General features: G+C 43.7%; 1 protein-coding gene across 17 annotated transcripts in view; it reads left to right on the forward strand.

Annotated features, from left to right (window-relative positions):
• The first annotated feature begins 309 nt into the window (after positions 1-309).
• Positions 310-23442, forward strand: part of DZIP1 (DAZ interacting zinc finger protein 1) — a 54372-nt gene continuing 31239 nt past the window's right edge. For 2 of the 17 annotated variants that reach the window (XM_033435123.2, XM_033435129.2), the window contains exons 1-12: positions 316-577; positions 1568-1665; positions 2124-2233; positions 2765-2996; positions 3109-3663; positions 4403-4435; positions 9400-9484; positions 10165-10239; positions 12300-12427; positions 14803-14964; positions 18438-18575; positions 20288-20350. In XM_033435123.2, the coding sequence (XP_033291014.1) occupies positions 2994-2996; positions 3109-3663; positions 4403-4435; positions 9400-9484; positions 10165-10239; positions 12300-12427; positions 14803-14964; positions 18438-18575; positions 20288-20350 (1242 nt within the window). In that variant the 5' untranslated portion in view covers positions 316-577; positions 1568-1665; positions 2124-2233; positions 2765-2993. Of the gene's footprint in view, positions 588-1567; positions 1666-2019; positions 2234-2764; positions 2997-3108; positions 3664-4398; positions 4436-7932; positions 8052-9399; positions 9485-10164; positions 10240-12299; positions 12428-14802; positions 14965-18437; positions 18576-20287; positions 20351-23442 lie in introns of those variants that run through there. The other 15 variants (XR_004485268.2, XR_004485267.2, XM_049701022.1 and 12 more) reach the window with 15 other exon arrangements.

The raw sequence follows: 23442 nt of genomic DNA on the forward strand, positions 1-23442 counted from the left end.
ATTAAAATGCATCTCTTAGAAGGAATTCACAAAACGCCCCTGCCTCTATTGGAAATTAGATAGCTGGGCGTTAGGCTAACCGCAGGGTAGGAGTAAATCTGGTTTCTCTTTGAAAAGTCTTCCTGGGGCGAGCATCCCACGCCAGCAACAGAGCGCGCCCAGGCACCACGTGTCTGCACCAACAGCGGGATTGGCGGAGCGCATTTTCGCGCGGCGGTCTAGACGCGCACGGTCCCGCCCAGCTGCCGGAGGAGCCGGGAAGCAGAGAGAAGAGGCCGGAGGGAGATCGCAGATGGGAGGGGGCGGGAGGGGGGTGGGGGGATCCCGAGGCGCCCGTGGCCGGGAATCTGGGAGGGCCTGGAGAGGCGCCAGGCGGTTAGCCTCGCCACAACTTGCCCAGAACAGACAGGCCTCACTCTGCGTCCTGGAAGAAGGAGCTGGCCCGCCGCTTCCCTCCCGACTGCTCCTCGGCCTCCACAGGCCCGCCCGCGCTAGCAGCGCCCCTGGAGCCTGCGTCCGCAGCTTCGCCCCTGTCCGCCTGCAGCGCCCGGCGCCCGCCCAGAAGCGCGCAGCTGGGGTGAGTCGAGGTCAGGGATGCGCCAGGCGCCCAGGGGAGGCCGGGGCCTCTGGGTGCCCGCGAAGCCGGGCCCTCCTTCCTCTTTTCCCGCTGCGAGCCGAGGCGCTGCAGACCCCGCTGGCCTGGCTGCCGCAGCCCCCCACTCCCCCGTTTGCTTGCCTTCTAAGGGGCGGCGCCGGGACCCCACTGGAGCCTGCGTTCCCCGGCCTTTGTCTTTGTGGGTTCGGCGGTCGTCCCCATGGTGCGCCTGGGGCGGGAGGCGCTGCGCCCGGCTGGGGGCCCTGCAGAGGGAACGGGAAAGCGTGCCCCTTCTTTCCTGTTCCGGCCATCTTGCGACTCAGATTCAGCGGAGGGGCGAGGGTGGCCAGCGGCGCGGCGCTCGCGGCCGGGCGGAGTGGTGGCGGCGAACGGAGATGGGCGCCTCGAGCCCCGCGCGTCTCCTCCCCAGAATGCAGTGGGAGCGCGCGGATAGACCCCCAAGTTTTAAGGGCTTGGACCCAGAGCCCGGGGGCACAGGAAATGTGAGGGAACAGGGGTCAGGAGCTGACGTTTCCTAAGCGCCTAATTCATTCGGATCGTTTTTTTTTTTAATTTATTTAATTAATTTATTTTTGTCTGGGTCTTTGTTGCTGCCCCTGGGCTTTCTCTAGTTGCGGCCCGCAGGGGCTAGTCTTCCTTGTGGTGCGCGGGCTTCTCATTGCGGTGGCTTCTCTTGTTGGGGAGCACGGGCTCTAGGCACTCAGGCTTCAATAGTTGCAGCATGCAGGCCCAGTAATTGTGGCCCACGGGCTCTAGAGCACAGGCTCAGTAGTTGTGGCGCACGGGCACGTGGGATCTTCCCGGACCAGGGCTCGAACCCGTGTCCCCTGCATTGGCAGGTGGATTCTTAACCACTGAGCCACGGGGGAAGCCCCTCATTTGGATCATTCTTTATCCACTTGTCCTTTTGGCAAATTCTTAACGCGCCTCTCCGTGCCTGATCTATGCCAGGTGCTGGGGATATAACGGTGAGCAAGAGAGACCACGGCCCTTGTTCCCGCTGATCCTGCAGCCCAGTGGATGGAGTCCAGGGTACATAGACCTGCCAGGTCGGTATCCTGACGTCTATTTCACAGACTGGGAAACTGAAGCCTAGGGCTGCCGTAACTTGTAGGTAAGGCAGCAAGTAAATGGAAGAATCAGACTTTGAAGCTAGATCTTTAAGACTGTCATGCTGGCTGTAGTTAATCGATAATAGCTCTTTTTCTTTCAAAATCCCGTTCAAAATTATTTGGATGCACGGCTTCTATGAAGTCTAATGAAGTGTGTGCTTAGTTTCTGGATGCTTTCCTGTGGGCTTATTTCTAGTTCTCAGTGTCTAGAAAGGGCTAGAAATGTTTGAACAAGTTTGCTTCCAGTTACTCTGAACTGTATTTTCGTTTCTTCTGTTCTTTGGGTGTTAGGAGAGACAAAAATTTTCCTGATGGTTGGTCCAAGCAGGGACTCCCCGGTGGACTGAGGAATGGCTGGCTTTTCCTCAGTTCATCCATCTCTATGGTAACCACAGGCAGCTCCCAGAAGACCTCGAGAATGAGAGGCCTGAGTTCTACGAGTTGCTGCTAGAAATAGTTCAGCCTCTCCAGAAAACTGAATGCAGCTGCCACACAAGTTTGTAAGGTAAATACCAGGGCCCTGTAAAGTTCCCCCTCCATATAATTGTCTTTATCTTCACATTTTGAAAAAAAGTATCCTTTTGGAAAGACAAGTAAGGTATTACATATTTGGGGAAGTTCTTTGGTTTGAAATTCTATCCGAATGTTATATCTAGGTGGCCAACCCATTCAGTGAGTTTGGAAAAATGTATATGCCCGGGTAATCAACAAGACAATCAAAATAGAGAACATTTTTTTATTATACCCCAAAGTGTCTTCGTGCCCTTTTGCAGTAGGCCCCCCTCCATCCCATTTAATTTTACATAGATTTGTTGCTTCACGTTTTCTGAGTTGTGCGTGAAAGAGGAGGATGAATGGTTCTTTCTAATCTCAAAAACCTAAGGCGAGGATCAGAGGCTGGCAGCTAGGATGTGGCTCCCCGCGCCTAGACTTGCAAGGTGGTGCCCCGCCAGCCGGCGCTCAGGAAGTGTGCCCTCTCGAGGTGGACCGGTGTGTCCTCGGCTGGCTCACGACGAGTTCTTCTTTGGCCCCGCAGGGCCCTGGGCGCACGCTGACCGCGCGCTGGCCGGCTCGCACTTTGCTCCAGGTCCACGCCCGTGGCGCTGCCATAACAACGGCCTAGACGCCCAGGCCTTAGGCCGCCGCCGCCGCCGGGACCCGGCCTTCTCCCCGCTCCGAGGGGTGGGGCGGCGGCGGCCCGGGCCGGGTAGACGGGACTACCCCCTCCTCCGAAGCCGGCAGAGGCGGCGGATTTGCTTCCAAGCATGGTAAGAGGCGGCAAGCCGGGGATGCCCGCCTGCCGATGCCGGGCTGGGGCGGCGGGGACTCCACGGAACTCCCAGCCCCCTCCGCCTCCCCCATTCTCTCTCCTTCCCGCAGCCCTTTCAGAAGCACGTCTACTACCCGCTCGCCAACAGCCTGGAGAGACCCGCCTCCGAAGCCGCCGCGGCGGGCGGGGCCGCCATGGCCTGCGGCCCCGCCAGCGCGGCTTCGGGCCCCCTGCCCTTCTTCCAGTTCCGCCCGCGGCTGGAGAACGTGGACTGGCGGCGGCTGAGCGCCATCGACGTGGACAAGGTGGCAGGCGCCGTGGACGTGCTCACGCTGCAGGAGAACATCATGAATATCACCTTCTGCAAGCTGGAGGACGAGAAGTGCCCGCACTGCCAGTCTGGGGTGGACCCGGTGCTGCTGAAGCTCATCCGCCTGGCGCAGCTCACCATCGAGTACCTGCTGCACTCGCAGGAGTTCCTCACCTCGCAGCTGCACAACCTGGAGGAGCGGCTGCGCCTGAGCCTGGCCGAGTGCGAGCAGAGCAAGAAGCTCCTCACCAAGCAGGCCGGCGAGATCAAGTTACTCAAGGAAGAGTGTAAACGCAGGAAAAAGTTGATCTCCACCCAGCAGCTGATGATTGAGGCCAAAGCCAGCTATTACCAGGTGAGAAGCTGCCTTTTGATTACCCAATAAAACCCTCAATTCCTACTGGCTGGGATATTAAGAGTCCTTTCCTACAGCACTGCCTTTTTTTTTTTTTTTTTTGATTTGTACTCTAAATTAAAAGAAACAGCATATATTTAAGCGAAAGAGTAATTTTAACCAACAGATAACGTGGTTCATTACCTTGTGTAGACTAACATAGGGTTAATAATTAAGTAACGTTGACTGCGGTGCTTTATTGAATTATCTAAAAGCTGGTTGTTTAAGAAACTGTTTCTTCCTCCTAATCGGTGTAATGAAAAATAAACCAGGTACAAATTGCTGTTGAGCTGCGGCCCCAAATGATATGGAATGCTTAAATTTGTGGATTTTTTTTCCTCATTTTTAAATTTTGAAATATTTTTAAATTTACAGAAAGATTACAAATCAGTGCAAAAACTTCCTTACACCAATTATTAACATTTGCCACATTGGCTTTATTTTCTCTGTCTCTGTTTCATACTATTACCTTTGAACCATTTGGCAGTGAGTCGCAGACTCTTAAGTATTTCAATGTGTCTATTTCCTAAGCAGGAGAATACTTGCTGATATAACAATGCTACTTAAAAATGTTTTAAATTTTGCCTTTTTGTTCTTAATCTCCCAACTGTTAGGGGTTAGACATTGAACCCAAGATAAATATTGTCATTTTTGTGTGTAACAGAAATCAGCATATTTATCTTTTTTATTGGTTAGGTAGAAGAAGCAAAGGATGTTTGATGAAGATATCAAAGTAAGCAATAGACTGACAAGATTGATTTCACACCCCTACATTCCAGTCATTTTGACTAAATAGGACTTAAAAGGCCTCAGTGGATTTAGGTAATGGTGGAGCCAAAGCAGGAGTGAATGTGGAGAACTGGGTGTAGGGCTCAGAAAACAGTGAGGTTAATAGTGCTTAAGACTGACCCAACAGGAGCCTTGAGAGAAGTGTACTTAAACTAGGTGAACAGTTGGGAAAGAATGCTGTTAGAAAGTCTTAATGTTTAGCCTTGGGTATACAACCTTTAGGTATAGTCATCCAATGATACCTGATGTTGCTAATTGCCTATGTGTTTCATAAATGCTATTTAAAAACTAAATATTTATAAATAGTGCTGAGATGGCTTTTTAAATGTCATTATCGTAAAATGGATAGAATAGGTTCTGTTTAAAACATTAAAGAAAGCTTACCTGGCTTTGGTATTATTCAGTGAAACATTAAAACCTGTAACATAAAAATTGTATGTTTATAAACTTTGTTTGCGTTCTTTTGGTTATCATAAAAATAGCTGTTCGTAAGTAAAGATTTTCAAATGCGAATGATAATATGAGGATTAAAAAAGTAATGGCTCACTTTTATCAAATGAGTGACACCTGCCAACTCTTGGCCACTCAGACTCTGAATGGCGGTGGTAGCTGTACGGTGTGCCCAGGTGTGGCCAAAAAGAGATAGGAATGACCACACCACCTTTTCCTACTTAGTGTAGTACACGTATACTCTGCCCTCTATTAAGTGACTTGCCATTGTCTCTTTATGGAGTTCTTGAGCAGTGAGAGCTTTTAGGGTGACAACTCCGGAGTTAGACTACCTGGGTTTGAATTCCACCTATTCCTCTGTGCAAGTCTTTTAACTTCTAAACCTCAGTTTCCTCATCTGGAAAATGAGAACATTAGTAGTAGGGTTGCTCTGAGAATCCCGTGAGATAATGCAGGTATAGCACGAGGAAAGCTCAGTAAATAGCTTGCAACAAGTGGATGTTGATTTCTGCAGTGGCTTCCCTGTAGTGAGCTGTGGCTACCTGTGACCTATCTCTTTATGAACCCACAGACCAGAAGGCCAGAGGTCACAGTGCTGAGCTGCTGTGAGAATCAGTGTTTCAGGGAGGGGTAGTCAAAGACTGCTGCTAAGAATAGTTGGCATGTAAGCTAGCAGGGATTCCACGGTGTTATAACCTTTGTTACAGATTTGTAAGCTAGGGATATTTGGCCTATAGTAAAATTTATGGGAAGTCAATTGATTTTGTTTAAATAGTTATTTGACTTTAGTCTGCAGTGTGAATTTTTATTTAAATAGAAACCTCCAACAGCCGGGGAAGTTTGATGGCCATGTGTAAAGGCCAGTGTGTACCAGTGATCTGGCTATCAAATTATTTTTAAAACTTTAAAAATTAAAAAATTCCAGTGGATTATAATAGGACTTAGACTCTAAGGAGACCTTTCATTTTCACAGCTGGAAGACTCAGATTCCTCCCCACACTTCAGCAACACAGATAGATTTTGGAATCTGTCAGTGAATTTCTGTCCCTTGTTCCAATTATTGAGCCCCTTGGAGTTGGAGATGAGTGTTGGGGAGTAGAAAAAGCATGCATTTTGCTGTCAGAGAGACATGGGTCAAACTGTGCAACCAATAAGGCTGCAACTTAACTTTCCTGAGCTTTGATTTCTTCATGGATAAAGTGGTTGCCGTGGAAATTTTTAAAGATAGTGATGTAACAGGGCCTAGCTCTTAGTGGGCATAGTGAAAATCTTTATCTCCTATTCTCCGTCATGGTCTTTGAGAGGTCTTAAAAAACATCTGGAGGAATCAAAAACCTCTATCCTACTCATTTAGGTAAAGGAACCCTGAGTTCTTGTGTTAATTCCATTACACTAAGTATTTTTAAATTTTTAATGATTTTGGATAGAAGTGGTATTAAGACATTTACATGTTTTACATAGCATACAACCTACATGTAGCCAACATTCTGAAACCAAGTACACTGAACATAATTTGACATATTATATCCCTGGGGTTGTCAAGGAAAGAGTATCAGATTCCTTTCTGTGAATAGTTCATAGTACCTAATTTTTCTTAATTCTTTATGTCACTTTCTGTCCTAAAGATGCTTTAAGGGAACTCCTTTGAAAAAGCAGTTTATATCATTCATCTGTATATCAAACATATTTATCATATATTTAAAACTATTTTTTTAAGAAAATGCAAAGGGTTATAGGATAAAGATTTTACAGCATTTTTTAAAGTTTTATAATTATCTTATTAATGGAGAAATTTGATTCTACGTGATGTAGAATTCCTTCCCACCTTCTTACCCTGAAAGGGAACTTTATTATTTCTAAGGCAGAATCTTTGTGCAATCAGTAGGATTCCTGAACCTCCTGCTGTTTTTCATTGTAAAGAATGATCTGACTTTTATTAAGTTTCTAATTACTGTAAGATCTATTATAAAGTATGTTTTAATCCCAGTGATGGTAGATCAGATAGTTTTGGCTTTGGGGACCTGATAGACCAGTTGTTTCAGGTTTCACTAATTCATTCATTTTTTAAAAACTGACTAGTATTCCATGGTGTACATGAATCAGAGTCTGTTAACCTTTTACTTTTGTAGAATATCTTGCCTGGAACCCGTATCTGGCTCTTATGAATAATGCTGCTATAAACATTCACTTGCAGGTGTTTGTGTGAACTTAAGTTTTTTCTTTTAGAGCAATTTTAGTTTCATTGAGGGGAAGGTACAAAAAGTTTCCATATATCTCCTGCCCCTACACATGCATAGCTTGCCCCGTTATCAACAGACCTAAGTATTTCATTTTGGGGGGTGCTAATGTAAATGTTATTACATTTTTAATTTCAGATTCCACTTGTTCATTACTGGTATATAGGAAAGCAGTTGACTTTTGTATATTAACCTCGTATCCTGCAACTTTGCTATACCTGGTTATTAGTTCCAGGAGTTTTTTGGCAATCCTTTTGGATTTTTTACACAGACGATCATGTCATCTGCAAACTAGGACAGTTCTGTGTCTTCCTTCCCAGTCTGTATATCTTTTAATTTTTTTCTTGCCTTATTACATTAGCAAGGACTTAAAGTGCAGTGTTGAAAAGCACACTCAGGGGCAGTGGTTTGCCCTGTATCCTCCCCTCTCTTACAGATCCAAGAAGAGTTGTGGATTTTTCAGTCTGTTCAGCTTTTTCCTTGTTGTTAGGATGGAGTGGCGATTTTCAAGCTCTTTACATGCAGATCCAGAAACCAGAAGTCTATTAACTTTGTTTTGGTATTTTTGTCATAGAAGTTTCTCATGTTGGTGTAGTCAAAATGTCAGTCTTTTCTTTTTGGAGTATGAGCCCCTTCTTACCCTGAGCTCATGAGTCTTCTGTATTATTGCAGTAGTTAAAATACGTATTTTCTATTTTGAGAAATTAAAAGTTACACTTCCGTGTTTCCTCTTCCTTTCCTTTCTCCAGTGCTGTGTGAGAGCCACACTTACACCCGAGCCAGTGTGGGCAGTCCCTAAACTGTTGTGAGGAAACCAGAACAGTCCTCATGGGCAGAGAAGTCGTAAAAGATGCTGTAAAGATCCTCTGAAATGTAATGCTGAGAAATATGCCATAATGTTAATTTTCTGGGAAGTTAGAACCTAAAGTTTTCTGATGCAATTATACTGATTAAGAGTAAGGCAAAAGCTGAATAGGAGAACATGTAAATAGCACAATAGAGATGAAACAGCAAAATCCAGACTGAGAGTAACTCTGCAGGACAAGTGTTCGGTGTCTTCAGCAAAAGAATTATAAGGAAAAGGAGCTTGGAGGCTCAGCCTATAGACAAAAACAGAATTAAGAGACAAAACAACCAGTTGCAGGATATGACCTTATTTGTATCCTGATTCACAACAAACTGCAAAAATGTTTTCTAAGACAATGTGTGAATTATTGGGGAAAAAATAAACAAATGGTTGGATATTTGTTGATAAATAAGAAATTTTCACATTTTAAAAGGTGGGATAATATTATGATCGTGTTAAAAGAAAGTCCTTTTGGAGATAGATTCTGAAATATTGACAAATGAAATATACAGTATCCAGGACTGACTTCAGAGTAATCCAGGGGGGAGGATATAGATGAAACAAGTTGAATTTTTTGCTTAAAAATTGTGTTAAAGTAGAGAATAGAGATACAGGTAGGATTGATTTTTTTTTCCCAGTAAATTCATTTTAGGAGGCCAAATATTTCTAAGCATGTGCTCAATGATTTTTTAATGCTGGTCTTTGGGGATAAAGCTATGAATAAGAGAGAAAAGAGTTCATGCTCTCAGGAAGCTGACATGCTAGAACCTAGAGGGATTAGGCAGGAGACAATAAGCAAGTGAAGTAAATAAACCTGAAAATATTAACTGGTGAGATGTACAATGATGAAAACAAGACAGTGTGATGGGACAGTGCCTGTCAGGAGGCTCATGCAGGAAGATTTGCTGAGGACGTGCAGCTCAGCCCGAGCGTGGAAGATGCTCCGTAAATGACATCTTGAATGGGAAGGTCTGGGGAAGATTCAGGCAGGGAACCAGCCAATGCAAAGGGTCTGAAGCTGGCTTGCTTGAGGGACAGGAAGAGGCTGGCATGACTGGAGTGTCATGAACAAGTTGATGCTGGCGGGCTGTGAACCACCAGTCTTAACAGGGGAAGCATCAGGGGTTCCCAAAACCACCAAGATGGGCTACTTTAACTGTCAAGAGATGGCTTTCACTGTCCTGTGTTCAGTTTGGGAAGAACACCCTGGTCTTGTATGTCTTCTTAGTTATGCTTTCGGTATCACTTGCCAGGGTGGTAACATTTGGGGGAAATCCCCCAAGAGATAATGCTTCAGGGACCCAAATTTTAATTCAAATTAGGTGGAAGGGCACTTGTTACAGACACTTGGATTTGTTGCTCTCTCCTTTTCAGTGCCGTTTTTGTGACAAGGCCTTTATGAACCAAGCTTTTCTACAAAGTCATATTCAGCGCCGCCACCCTGAAGATTCTCATCTTGGTAAGTCGTGAGCGCTACCTCAAAGATCTGTTTTCTTTCTGGTGCCTTTTTCTTTTTTCAGTGAGACATGGTCCAAAGCATCTCTCAATCCTTTTAAAAGAAAGCATCATAGTCCTTGTTCACTCATTTAGTTAGTATTGAGCCCCTACTGTGTGCCATGCACTGCCTTAGGGGTCGGGGATACCGTCATAAGCAAGACAGACCCTGTCTGGCTCTCTTACACCCTAATGGGAGGGATGGAGGATTCACATTTAAACAAATGAATGAGTGATTCTTTTCAAATGGTGGCAAGTGCAATGAAGAACATAAAGTAGGAGAATGGGATGGAGAGTGACTCCTAGTGACTCTTCATTAAGGAGGCGCTATTTGATCAGAAACCAGAATGGTGCTGGGGTCCCAGCCTGCAGGAAATTTGGGAAATGTATATCCCGGGCAAGGGGAACTCGCACTGTGAGGGTGTGTGAGGAAAAGGCAGGGCACGGCATGTTTGGGGAACAGTTAGAAGGTTGGTGGAGCAGGGTGAGCCAGGCAGTGGTGAGTTAGGAAGGGACTAGGTCACATAGGGCCTTGAATGCCCTGGGTGGGCATGTGGATGATTTAATAAGCGTAATGGGAAGCCACTGGAGGATTTTAAGTTGCGGGGACATGATCTGATCTGTACCTTAAAATGACCCCTCTAGCTGCATTTGGGGAACAGACTGTAGGGGCAGAGGTGGAAGCAGCTGGGAAGGTGAGGAGGCTGCACGATAGCCCAGGTGAGAGAAGGTGGCAACTGGACCAGGGCGGCACCAGGGAAGGTGGGAGAAGTGGAGACGGAGAAGGTTTATTCTGGACGCAGAGGCCACAGAGATGTGACTCAACAAGAGAGCAAGAGATGAAGCAAAGATGATCCTGGGCTTTTGTCCTATACATTTGGGTGAATGGCTGTCACGTTTCCTGAGGGACAGACCAGGAGTGGAGCAGATAGATTGAGGGAGGAAGGAGAATGGAGAATTTGTGTTGGCCGCGGGTACAACTAAGTCACACGTACAGTTGCCATGCAAGTGGAGATGCTGAAGGTCTGGAGGTCAAAGTGAAGGCCCAGGCTGGAGATAAAACCTGGGAGTCGTTAGCAGAACTGGGCTGGATGAGATCACTTAGAGAAGAGAGGATGGCTAGGGCCAGCCCCACACTAGGAGTTCAGGAGGAGCCCCTGAGGGAGTGAGAAATCACAGTGATGGAGGCAGGAGGGAGTCTGGGAAGTGTGTTGTCATGGAAACCAAGGGGCATGAGTGTTTCAAGAAGGAGACAGTTATACCGAATGATCTTGAGGCACAGAGGAAGAGGAAGACCTAGAACTGACCATTATTGTCACAGTGACTGTTGGTGATCTTGACATGTGACATAATTCAGTGAATTATTGGGGATGAAAGCTGGATTGGAGTGAGCTGGGAATCAGGCAAGGAAGTGGTCTTGTCCATTACAGACATTTATTTCAGTAACGTTTGCTGGGAAGGAAAGCTGGGACAGGAGGCAGTGCCTGGAGGGAAATATGAGACCAAGGGGAAATTTTTGTCTTGTTTGAGGTGGGAGATACTAAGATGTGTTTGGGTGCCAGTGTGAATTAACCAGTGTATCGAGGGGGAAATTGAAGAAGCAGGAGATGGGAGGCTTACCATGGAACCAGGTTTCCTACTAATTTAAATGTTCTCAGGAGCAAAGAATGCAAGGTCTGTTTCTCCATGAGCAGATCAAAGCATTCTGCTGATTGCCACAGTTATCCACAGAAGTTCTCATTACAATCTTAAATGTTCTCGGTATCTAGACGTGTGTACTTCTAGCTTGTTACTCAGTGCCTGCTTTCCCCTCCCTTTTGGGCCAGTTTGTTTCCATTCCTGCCTATTTCAGATAAATAGATTTATTCAGGAAACAGCTAAACTTTGCATAAACAATATGAACAGCATAAAATTCCACTTATAAGCCATGGACCGCTGATACAATTTAGCAATGTATTGGAGAAATTGGGAAGATTAAGTATTTTAATTAACCTACCATTCTTCAGTGTGAAACTGACCTTCTTTCTCTTCTGTTTCAGTATCTTATTCTATCGCATACTCGTTTCAGAGAGTATTTCAGACTCTGAAATGAGTATTATTTCTTCAGGTCATCTTTGAGATTCTGACTTTCTACCTTGGTTTCCATACCTTTCATGTCTACACTCACAGACACATGTATATCCATTCAGTCATGTGTACATCTGCATGTAAGTACATGTACATAAGTATTCTTCCCTTCACTTGTTGCTCCCTTTAACGACTTTTCAGTAGTTCGTTTTTGCCCCATGGATGGGTTATGGCCCAAGTTTGCATTTTGAATGCCAGCCTCTGCTTATCTTAGCACAGATGAGGTTCTCAGGAGAGTTCGGTGGGAGCCAGAAGGATGGTGACCGTAGAGATTTCAATACTGTGGTACCTGCCGTGGAAGCTATTGCTTCCCTTCTCTGACTGAGACAGGCATCTTGAAGAAGAGCCCAGGATTATTCCTTGTACCGTTTTTGCTCCCTGAACGGGCTCTCACCCTATCTATGTAGGATAATCCAACCTCAATCTAGTGGCTGAAAGAATCTGCTAAAAATAATTCAGCGCTCAATAATATGAAGGACTGAAAATAAATATTGAATAGTAGAGAGTAAAAGTTGGCTCATGCGGCATGAAAAAAGTAATATCCCAAGAAAAAGCAGTTTCCTTTGTCTTTGTCTTATCAGTAGGATGTACCCCAAAAGTTTTCAGATAGGTTTTCTAAGAGATGGTATTTTAACGAGGTATTTCTGTTGCAGCAGAGTATAAGACAAGGGCACAGACTGACAAGCTCCAGAATGAGATCGACATGTTGAAGGAGCAGCTGCAGCTCACCAGGTCTCAGCTAGAGGCTGCACAGCATGCCCATGTAGTCAGATTCTCTAAGGTATGCTAAATTCAGAAACACTTATATGTTGGGAAGGATTGGGGTTAATTCCTTGTAAATGTTTGGTAGAATTCACTACTGAAACCGTCTGGTCCTGAGCTTTTCTTTTTTGGGAGTTTTTTGATTACTGATTCAATCTCCTTACTCATTATTCATCTGTTCAGATTTTCTCTTTCTTCATGATTCAATCTTGGTAGGTTGCATGTCTCTAGGAATTTATTTCTTCTAGATTGTCCAATTGGTTGGCATGCAGTTGTTCATAGTAGGCTATCATGATCCTTTGTAATTCTGTAGTATCAGTTGTAATGTCTCCTCTTTCATGTATAATTTCATTAATTTGAGTCCTCTTTCTTTTCTTTGTTAGTCTAGCTAAAGGTTTGTCAATTTTGTTTATCTTTTCAAAAAATCAACTCTTAGTTTTTTAAATCTTTTCTATTGTCTTCTTATCCTGTGTTTCATTTATTTCTGCTCTAACCTTTATCATTTCCTTCCTTCTGCTAACTTGGGACTTAGTTTGTTCTTTTTTTCTGGTTCTTTGAGGTATAATGTTAGGTTGCTTATTTGAGATCTTTCTTTGTTCTTCATGTAGGCGTTTATAGCTATAAACTTTCCTTTTAGAGCTGCTTTTAATGCATCCCATAAGTTTCGGTATGTTGTGTTTCCATTTTATTTGTCTCAAGATGTTTTTGATTCCCCTTTTGATTTTTCCTTTGATCCATTAGTCGTTCAGGAATGTGTGTTTAATTTCCAGTTATTTGTGAATTTCAATTTTTCCTTCTGTTACTGTTTTCTAGTTTCATAACATTGTGGTCAGAAAAAATACTTGATATAAAGTGAGTCTTCCTGAATTTGTTAATACTTGTTTTATGACCTAATATATGATCTATCCTGGAGGATATTCTGTATGTACTTGAGATGGATGTGTATTCTGCTGTTATTGGGTAGGATGTTCTGCATATCTCTTTTAGGTCCATTTCGTCTATAGTATTGTTCAACTCCAGTGTTTCCTTATTGATTTTCTGTCTGGATGACCCATTGTTGAGAGTGGGGTATTAAAATCCCCCTACTATTATTGTATTGTTGTTTATTTCTCCTTCTCATTCTGTTGGTATTTGCTTTATATATTTTAGGTGCTCCAATGCTTCATGCATATATATTTACAGTTGTTATAGTTTCTTGATGAATTGACCTCTTTATCATTATGTAACGACCTTTTTTTGTCACTTGAGAACTTCCTTTTTTTTTTTTTTTTTTTTTGCGGTACGCGGGCCTCTCACTGTTGTGGCCTCTCCCGTTGCGGAGCACAGGCTCCAGACACACAGGCTCAGCGGCCATGGCTCACGGACCCAGCCGCTTCGTGGCATGTGGGATCTTCCCGGACCGGGGCACGAACCCGTGTCCCCTGCATCAGCAGGCGGACTCTCAACCACTGCGCCACCAGGGAAGCCCCTTCCTTTTTTAATGTAGGTGCTTACAGTTATAAATTTCCCTCTGAGCACTGATTTGTCTGCTTCCCTTTTTTGGTACGTTGTGCTTTAATTTTCATTCATCTTGAAGTATTTTTGAATTTCCCTAGTGAGGTTTTCTTTGACCCATTGGCTGTTTAAGAGTATATTGTTTAATTTTCATACATTTGTGAATTTTCCGGTTTTCCTTTTGTTAGTGATTTCTGGCCTCATTCTGTTGTGGTTGGAGGAGATACTTTGCATGATATCAACCTTTTAAAATTGAACATCATTTTAAGGCCTAACATATAGTCTATCCTGGTGAATCTTCCATGTGCATTTAACAAGAATGTATATTCTGCTGTTGTTGGGTGCGGTGTTCTGTATGTTTGTTAGGTGGAGTATATTTGTAGTGTAGTTCAGGTCCCCAATTAGGAGAATAAAAATACACAACAGAAGGTCATCCAGAAATCAAAGACTGATCGGACCAGACCTTGAATTTAGCTTATATAAAAATGTATTTGTGTTTATTAAGGGTGAGATGGGGCCACGCTACCCAAATTGGTATGGTATCAAGAAAGGTTCTTCTCAATAGACTTTTAAAGTATGTTTACATTTTACATATGATTGGATGCCTACTCTACAAGTTCACAGATCATAGAACTTTTGAGACTTTGGGCCTCTGTGTTTGTGCTTTAAGGAATGTAAGGACAAAAGGATGCTGTGTGCTGCCTTTGGTTTAGAAAAATCGTTGTGCACAGACCTGCCATTATATGCAGTGTTTTTGCAACCAAAACAAACAGAAGAAGCCTAACTGAAATTTGCAAGTCTAGCTGACCCATTTGAGGTGAAACTGTGTTTATTTATTTACATTTCTGCATACTTGCTTCATACCAGAGCTTTGAAAGCCATGTATTAAATCAATTTCAGGAATATGAAATGCAGAAAACAAAAGAGGAAGAATTTCTGAAGTTATTTGATAGATGGAAAGAAGAAGAAAAGGAGAAACTAGCTGATGAAATGGAAAAAGTCAAGGAAATGTTTATGAAGGAGTTTAAAGAACTAACTTCTAAGAATTCAGCGTTAGAATATGTAAGTATTGGGAGTTCCCTGGTGGTCCAGTGGTTAGGACTCTGAGCTTCCAGTGCTGGGGTCACAGGTTTGATCACTGGTTGGGGAACTAAGATCCCACAAGCCACGTGGCTCCACCCGAAAATACCCACAAAAAACGTTGAAAATAGGTAAGTATTAAACCTCAGAGTCTTCATAGCAATGTTAGAGTTGTGGCCTTGAGAGGTGGCATTAGAGTGGCAATGTGGCCCATGGATCCAGAAGTTCCTTTGTTGTGCTGTGGCCCAGACACCGCTCCTCCCTGAGAGTCTTGGGAGCTCAAGGCATACGGAAGAGACAGCAAGTCAGAAGAGTCGTTTCCTTGAGAGTGGGAGCTTTGACCCCAAACCCCATGCAGGACACTTGGTACATTTTAGATGGATCAGAGAAGAAGGTCCCTCTTTCTTAGCTGGTTAGGTTTAGATAGCCCCAAACAATAACTCCCGCCCTGAGTTTTAGAGCTTTCCAAAGGAACTTTCCAGAAAGACTGACAGAGATTGCCAATGTGGGAGAAGGAAGCTGACCCAGAAAGACAGAGGGAGAGCCTTTGCCAGGCCCCTTCCTCACCCCAGTCCTAGCAGGTTTGAGTGAGCTGGATGTCGCTAAAGGCAACCTCCACTTCCCCGTGGGAGCAGCCGAGGTCACAGTGAAGCAAAGGAGGCAAGGGAAGGGTCTGGAGCTCCCTCTAGGGGCCAACATGTTTATAAACTAAAATAGACGGATAGTTTTGGAATACTGCTAAGATCCTTCTCTAAAACGGCCTGAACCCTCTCACAGGGATGGGCAAACTATGACCTGTGACCCAGACCTGACAAACCACCTGATTTTGTATGGCTCTCAAGCTAAGAGAGCCTTTTACACTTTTAAGTGGTTGAAAAAAGTCAAAAGAAGAAATATTTCACGACACGTGAAAATGATATGAAGTTTACCTTTCAGTGTCCACAAGTGAAGGTTTTTTGGAACACAGCCATACTCTTTCCTCCACACTTTGTCTCTGGAGCTTTTGTGCTGGAGCCGTGGAGTTGAGAGGTCATGACCAAGGTCTTCCGTGTCTCCCAAAGTCAAATACTATCTGGCTCTTTACAGAAAAAGTTTGCCAGCCGCTGTCACATCTTTACAAAGCAAATGTGGCCCGAGGTTAACAACTGGTGAAGGGGAAACGGGTGTTCATTATACTCTTCTTTCAACTTTTTCCTAAGTTGTAATTTGCAAATAAAAAGTTGAGGGGAAATTAACTTAGGGTGGCTCGTTGTGTCTTTTCTATAGGGCTTTCTTCAGTCAACTCCTTGTTGGTTCAACTGTCCCCTATCACCTCGCTTGGCTCTAAGCATCAGAACCTGTGGGCAGGAGTAATTCTTTTACCACCCCTACTCCAGGGGCTTCTCCCGAACTCAGACCCTTGGCGTCTTCTCAAAGTGGGATGCCGTATTACCCGCAATAGTGGATTCTGATAGTGACCAATTTAAGACTGGCTTTTTATGTCTTCTCCATCAAGGCCACACTTTTTTTTTCCTTGTGATAAAGCTGCCAGTATGGCTCTTTTGCCTGAGATTCCCTGCATGGTTATCCCTGCCCCCAGGATCATTGTGGAATTGGACTTTTCCCTACCTAGGACTTTTTTTACCATTCATATAGATATATTTTTTTTTAATAAATACATTTATTTATTTATTTCTAGTTGCGGCGAGTGGGGGCTACTCTTCGTTGTGGTGCTCGGGCTTCTCATTGCGGTGGCTTCTCGTGTTGCAGAGCACGGGCTCTAGGCGCGCGGGCTTCAGTAGTTGTGGCTCGCAGGCTCTAGAGCGCAGGCTCAGTAGTCGTGGCACACAGGCTTAGTTGCTCTGCGGCATGTGGGATCTTCCCGGACCAGGGCTCGAACCCGTGTCCCCTGCATTGGCAGGCAGATTCTTAACCACTGTACCGCTAGAGAAGCCCCATCTATTTTCTTCAAACGGCTTTTTTGAGATGTTTACATATCATACAATTCACCCACTTAAACTGTACAGTTCAGTGGTTTTTACTATGTTCACAGAGTTATGCAACCATCATCACAGTCATTTTAGAACATTTCATCACCCAAAGGAGAAGCCTTGTACCCACTGGCACTCCCTCCCACCCCTGGCAACCACAGGTCTACTTTCTGTCTCTATGCATCTGCCTGTGCTGGACATTTCATATAAATTAAATCATATAAAATGTGGTCTTTTGTGAGTGGCTTCTTTTCACTTAGTATAATGTTTTCAAGATTCATCCACACTGTAGTATGTATCAATATATTTTTTTAATTGCCGAATGATATTTCATTGTATCGATACACCATATTTTATTGATCCATTATTCGATGGACATTTGGGTTGTTTGCCCACTTTGGCTATAGAGCGTTTTAAAAATTATTATTAATAATAGGCTATTTTTTGGAATAGTTTTAGGTTTACTGAGCAAATAGTACAGAAAGTTCCATATAAATACCCCTCTCCTAACCCTGTACACAGTTTTCCACATTACTAACGTCTTAAATTGGTATCATACATTTGTTACAATTAATGAGCCAATACTAGTACATTAGTATTAACTAAAGTCCATACTTCATTCAGATTTCTTTTGCTTTTACCTAACATCCTTTTTCTGCCCTAGGGTCCTATCCAGGATACCTAAGTACATTTAGTTGTTTCTCTAGGCTCAGGCTTGTTTTTGATGACCTTGACAGTTTTAAGGTGTACTTTTCAGGTATATTGTAGGATGCCCCTCTGTTGGAATTTACCTGATATTCTTCTCATGGTTAGACAGGGTTTATGGGTTTTGGGGAAGAAGTCCTCAGAGATAAAGTACAATTTTCATCACGTCATTTCAAGGGTACATACCATCTACATGGTTTATGACTGTTGGTGTTGACCTTGATCACCTGGCTGAGGTAGTATTTGTCAGGTTTCTCCCCACCCCACTGCCCCCCATTCCATACTGTGCTCTTTGGAAGGAAGTCACCTTGTGCAGCCCAGACTTAAGCGGTAGGGGACAATGCTCCCCCATCCTTTTGTTTTTGAAGTTAACATATTACCTTCTGAGGGTATTTACTGCCAGTAACTTTGGGAATAACCTATAAGCAAAGGGTAACATTAAAACCTTATGTCCCTAGTGGTCCCTGGAAGATGCTGGCCTCCTCACATCCTGAGAATTAGTGCACCCAGTTCCTCTGTTTCTGGCACTGTTGCCTGCCCAGTAAAGTTTTAAAGATCGATTATCTGAGATTAGAAAGTTTAGGTTTTCCTTTCCCTTTCTCTCCCAGTGCACGTTCTTTTGTTGGAGGTAATGAAACGGGAAAACCACTGGGAATGAGAAGCAGGAGAGGCCCGGTGAACGTCCAGGAGGATAGTCAGGTGCTCCCCAATTTTGTTCTCTGTGTCAGTCGTATAAAAGTGTGAACATCTGTACCAGTGATTCTGAATTTTATTTTGTAGCAATTGTCAGAAATCCAGAAGTCCAATATGCAGATCAAGTGTAACATAGGCACATTAAAAGATGCACATGAGCTTAAAGAAGAACGTCCTCAGCATCCCCAGGATTTCCAAAATGTGATGCAACTTCTTGATAGTCAGGTATGTAAAAGTGGGTGACTACTTCAGCAGAGACCTGATCTTTCTTGGTGAGGTAATTTACAGTAAGCACCATCTACAAAAAAGTGCCTCTTTCAGTGACGATGAAGGTGACTGATTCTTTTCTCCTTATCTCCTAACACATGTGTAATTCAGAATAGGTGTTCATTCGATACTTACTGATTGACTAATAGATGTGGATACAGAACAGTTGGCAAAGTTGTTTAGTTTTTCCTTGACTAATATCTATTTGAATTGGTTCATATTACCTTAGTAGTTATTTTTCATATTTCAGATGTAGACCCACTTTCAAAAGGCATAGAAAGGCATATTGAAGCCCTGACGTTTTAGAGCTTAAATATATGGCCGCCTTGGCAAACTGATGGTCTTTTACATTTATCAAATAAATTACAATCATTTGGAAGTGAACCTCAGTAATCAGTACAGCCTTTGTCCTGGCTATTTTGATCACACTGATTTAGGGGAACTTTTTTTTTTTTTTTTAGCCAGGAAACATAGAGATTAAAGCTTATGAATTCAGGATTTTTTCAGAAAGCAATATTATGTCATTTTAAAAGGTAAATGTGTTTTTGAACATGGACTACTGCCACTGCTTCTTGTCTTGCCTCTCTCCCCTCAATCTACCTTTCGTGTTATAGCCAGGGTGATCATGTCACCATCCTGTCTAAAATCCTTCAATGGCTCCCCATCTTTCACAGAACAAAGTCTAGGACCCTTAACCAGCATTCAGAGTCCCTGGGCATCTGGTCCTGCCATCTCCCACCATTCTTGCCTTTACCTTGACGCCCCAGTAGCCCCAAAGAGCTCCTGGTTCCCGGGACGAGGCAATCTGATTTTGCTTTTTCAGCTTTCTTTGTTATGCACCTTCCAGTTTTCAGGCCCTGACACTTATTCAGCTGGGATGGCATCTCTTCTGGAGAGTCCTCCAGGAGTTCTGGGTTATTGCACTGCCACAGTCCTCCAAGCTGGACCTCATCACGTGCACATTATGTGGGAACCCTCCATTGTATGTCCACTGTTCTTCCGGGCAGGGCAAGCAGGGCCTGTCTCTTAGTTCTCTCCCAGCCTGCCAGCGGCTGCCCAGCGAGGTGCCTGGTATGCGGTAGGGGACCAGGAATTGGGTCCTGAACTGAACTGTTGGCATTTGCTCCCAGCAGGCTGCTGTCTCACTAGTTGAAGGACCCAGTTATGAAATCCTCAGGTCCCACCTAAATTTCTTTTGTCTCCTTCCTGTGAGCTCTATCAGTTCAGAACCTATGGACCCAGAAACCTTGATGTTTCCTTTTAGCTTCTGAGGTTAACAAACTAGCACCTGTTTTTTTAAATTAAGTTTTATTGGAACACAGCCATACTATTATGTACCATCTATGACTTCATTTACATATTACTTATGGCTGTTCTCCTACCTAGTAGTAGTGACTGAGTCATCTGGCCCCCAGAGTCTAATATATTTTCTATTAGCCCCTTAACAGAAAATGTTTGCTGAACCTTGCCTCAGAGTATAAGATTAAAACCAAGTGCAAGTGTGTTTAAACATTTTTGACTGTATTTATTTACTTTTTTAAATGCCTGCTAAAATTTTACCAAATAGATGGTTGGGTTTTATAGGTACTCACTAAAAAGGAAGCTTCTGTTTTGAGTAGATGTCATTGTTACAATTACACTAAATTACTCTTGTTTTACTAATTTTGTAGGAAAGCAAGTGGACAGCTCGAGTTCAGGCTCTTCATCAAGAACACAAGAAAGAGAAGAGCCGGGTAAGATTAAGAAACCAACGACCTATAAAAAGTGGGTCTTTCTGAAAAGAATATTTCCTTTTCTCTATAATAAAGGTAATGTTTATCCACTTAAGACATTTGTGGAGAAATATATAACAAAAATTAAAATTACTCATCATTCCAATACCATAGATAACCAGTGTTACTGCTTTGTTATAATTTCTTTCAATCTTTTTCCTATGCTGTAAATGTTGCGTTTCTATAAGTATAGAAACCCATGCATATAATATGTCTCACAGATTTTGAATTTTGCTTTATATCTATAACTTTATACATTTTTCATTTAATATATCATAAACAGTTTCCTGTGTTTTAAAATATTATTCAAAATCATGATTTTTTTAATGGCTCCATGATGATCTTATGGCTGTATCATCAGTTATTTAATCATTTCTCCATTGTTGAATACATGTTTCTAATTTTTGAACATTACACAGTGGCAGTCTAAATAAGTTTTGAATACAGGCATACCTTATTTTATTGCACTTTGCAGATAATTGCGTTTTTTACAAATTGAAGGTTTGTGGCAACCCTGCATTGTCAGATGATGCATTTTTTAGCAATAAAGTTTTTTGGGTTTAATTTTTATTTATTTTATTTTTGGCTGTGTTGGATCTTTGTTGCTGCACGTGGGCTTTTCTCTGGTTGCGGCGAGCGGGGGCTACTCTTGGTTGCGGTGTGCAGGCTTCTCATTGCGGTGGCTTCTCTTGTTGAGCACCGGCTCTAGGCACATGGGCTTCAGTAGTTGTGGCACACAGGCTCAGTAGTTGTGGCTCGCGGGCTCTAGAGCGTAGGCTCAGTAGTTGTGGTGCGTGGGCTTAGTTGCTCCGTGACATGTGGGATCTTCCCGGACCAGGGCTCAAACCCGTGTCCCCTGCATTGGCAGGTGGATTCTTAACTACTGAGCCACCAGGGAAGCCTGCAATAAAGTATTTTAAATTAAGACATATACATTGTTTTTTTTAAGACATAACGCTATTGCACACTTAATAGACCACGGTGTAGCGTACACATAACTTTTGTATGCACTAGGAAACCAAAAAATTCACGTGATTCGCTTTACTGCTGTGATCTGGAACTGAACACACAGTATCTCTGAGGTCTGCCTATAAAAAGAAGGATTGTTCACATTAAAGTCATTTTAATGAAAACAAAAATGAATTGTAACACCTATTCCTTTTCTGCTGAGTACATCAGAAATGTAAGTGTTAAAATGCTTTTTACAGGGCTTCCCTGTTGGCGCAGTGGTTGAGAGTCCGCCTGCCGATGCAGGGGACGCGGGTTCGTGCCCCGGTCCGGGAGGATCCCACGTGCCGCGGAGCGGCTGGGCCCGTGAGCCGTGGCCACTGAGCCTGCGCGTCCGGAGCCTGTGCTCCGCAGCGGGAGAGGCCACAACAGTGAGAGGCCCGCGTACCGCAAAAAAAAAAAAAAAAAAAATGCTTTTACAATAGTGTAAAAAATGTAAAGTGGGTTTATTTGGGATTTTAAGACGGGAAAACATCTGTTGATTTTTCACTTTAAATTGTATGTGTTTTGTAGCCCTTTGTAGCCCTTTGTAGCCCCTTTTGGGCAAACAACGTAGACTGGGTGGCTTATAAGCAACAGAAATGTATTTCTCATAGTTCTGGTGCTCCAGGAATTGGACAGAGAGCTTGTTAAAGGGGAGTAGTGTCCGGGCTGTGTGTAGATATAACGCCCATGTTTCTTTCTCCAGTCTAAGCCACCCGTCTGAGCTCCAGACGAAGTAGCCAGCTCTGTACTTGACATCTCCACTGCTTCTTCCATGTAACGTGTCTATAGTGAAGCTCTTGGATTTGTCCCCAGAGGTGTCTTGCTTTTGGCTGATGGTACCCTAGTCCACTCAGATGCACTCCCTCAACCCCCAGTTCCAGGCTATCGGCAGGTGCTGCCGAGTATCTCATATCCATGTTCTTCTGGACATTTCTGTTGCTTCCATCCTCCGCTGAGCTCCCACCATTTCCACGAGGGCCCAGTAACTGGCTTCCCAATTCCAGCCTTTTGCTCGTATAATCTGCTCTCTGCAGAGCAGCCGAAATAATCTGGCTGTCGGCCACCACCGTGGCCTCATCCTGAACCTCTCTCTGAACCGACTCTCTTTAGCTACGGTGGCCTTCTGGTAATTTGTAGAACGTGTGGCCTTTTTCTCCTTTTACATTTGTTTTCGCTGCTGGGAGGTCCTTCCACTTTTTTTTTTTAATTTAATTTTTTTAATTTAATTTAATTTTTTTAATACAGCAGATTCTTATTAGTCATCAGTTTTATACACATCAGTGTATACATGTCAATCCCAATCACCCAATTCATCACACCACCACCACCCCTGCCTCTTTCCCCCCTTGGTATCCATACGTTTATTCTTTACATCTGTGTCTCAATTTCTGCCCGGCAAACCGGTTCATCTGTACCATTTTTTCTAGGTTCCACATATATGCGTTAATATACGATATTTGTTTTTCTCTTTCTGACTTACTTCACTCTGTATGACAGTCTCTAGGTCCATCCACATCTCTACAAATGACCCAATTTCGTTCCTTTTTATGGCTGAGTAATATTCCATTGTGTATATGTACCACATCTTCTTTATCCATTCGTCTGTGAATGGGCATTTAGGTTACTTCCATGACCTGGCTATTGTAAATAGTGCTGCAATGAACATTGGGGTGCATGTGTGTTTTTGAATTATGGTTTCCTCTGGGTATATGCCCAGTAGTGGGATTGCTGGGTCATACGGTAATTCTATTTTTAGTTTTTTAAGGAACCTCCATACTGTTTCCGCTTGTTCTTTATGTGGCTGTCTCCTTCCCCTCTGATTTGGTTTTCTCTGTTGTGTAGCAAATGACCACAGATTTATTATCTCCCAGTTTCCATGGGATAGGAGTCCAGGCACAGCTTGGCTGGGTTGTCTGCTCGGGGTCTCACAAGCTGCATTCAAGGTGTCAGCTGCGCTGTGGTCTCATCTGGGGCTCCGGGGCCCCTCCCGAGCCCGTTCAGATGATTGGCGATGTGCAGTTCCTTACGGTTAGCCATGGGAGTGAGACCCCCGGCTCCGC

The sequence above is a fragment of the Orcinus orca genome, chromosome 18 (genome assembly GCF_937001465.1).
Source record: "Orcinus orca chromosome 18, mOrcOrc1.1, whole genome shotgun sequence".
NCBI classification, from domain to species: Eukaryota; Metazoa; Chordata; class Mammalia; order Artiodactyla; family Delphinidae; genus Orcinus; species Orcinus orca.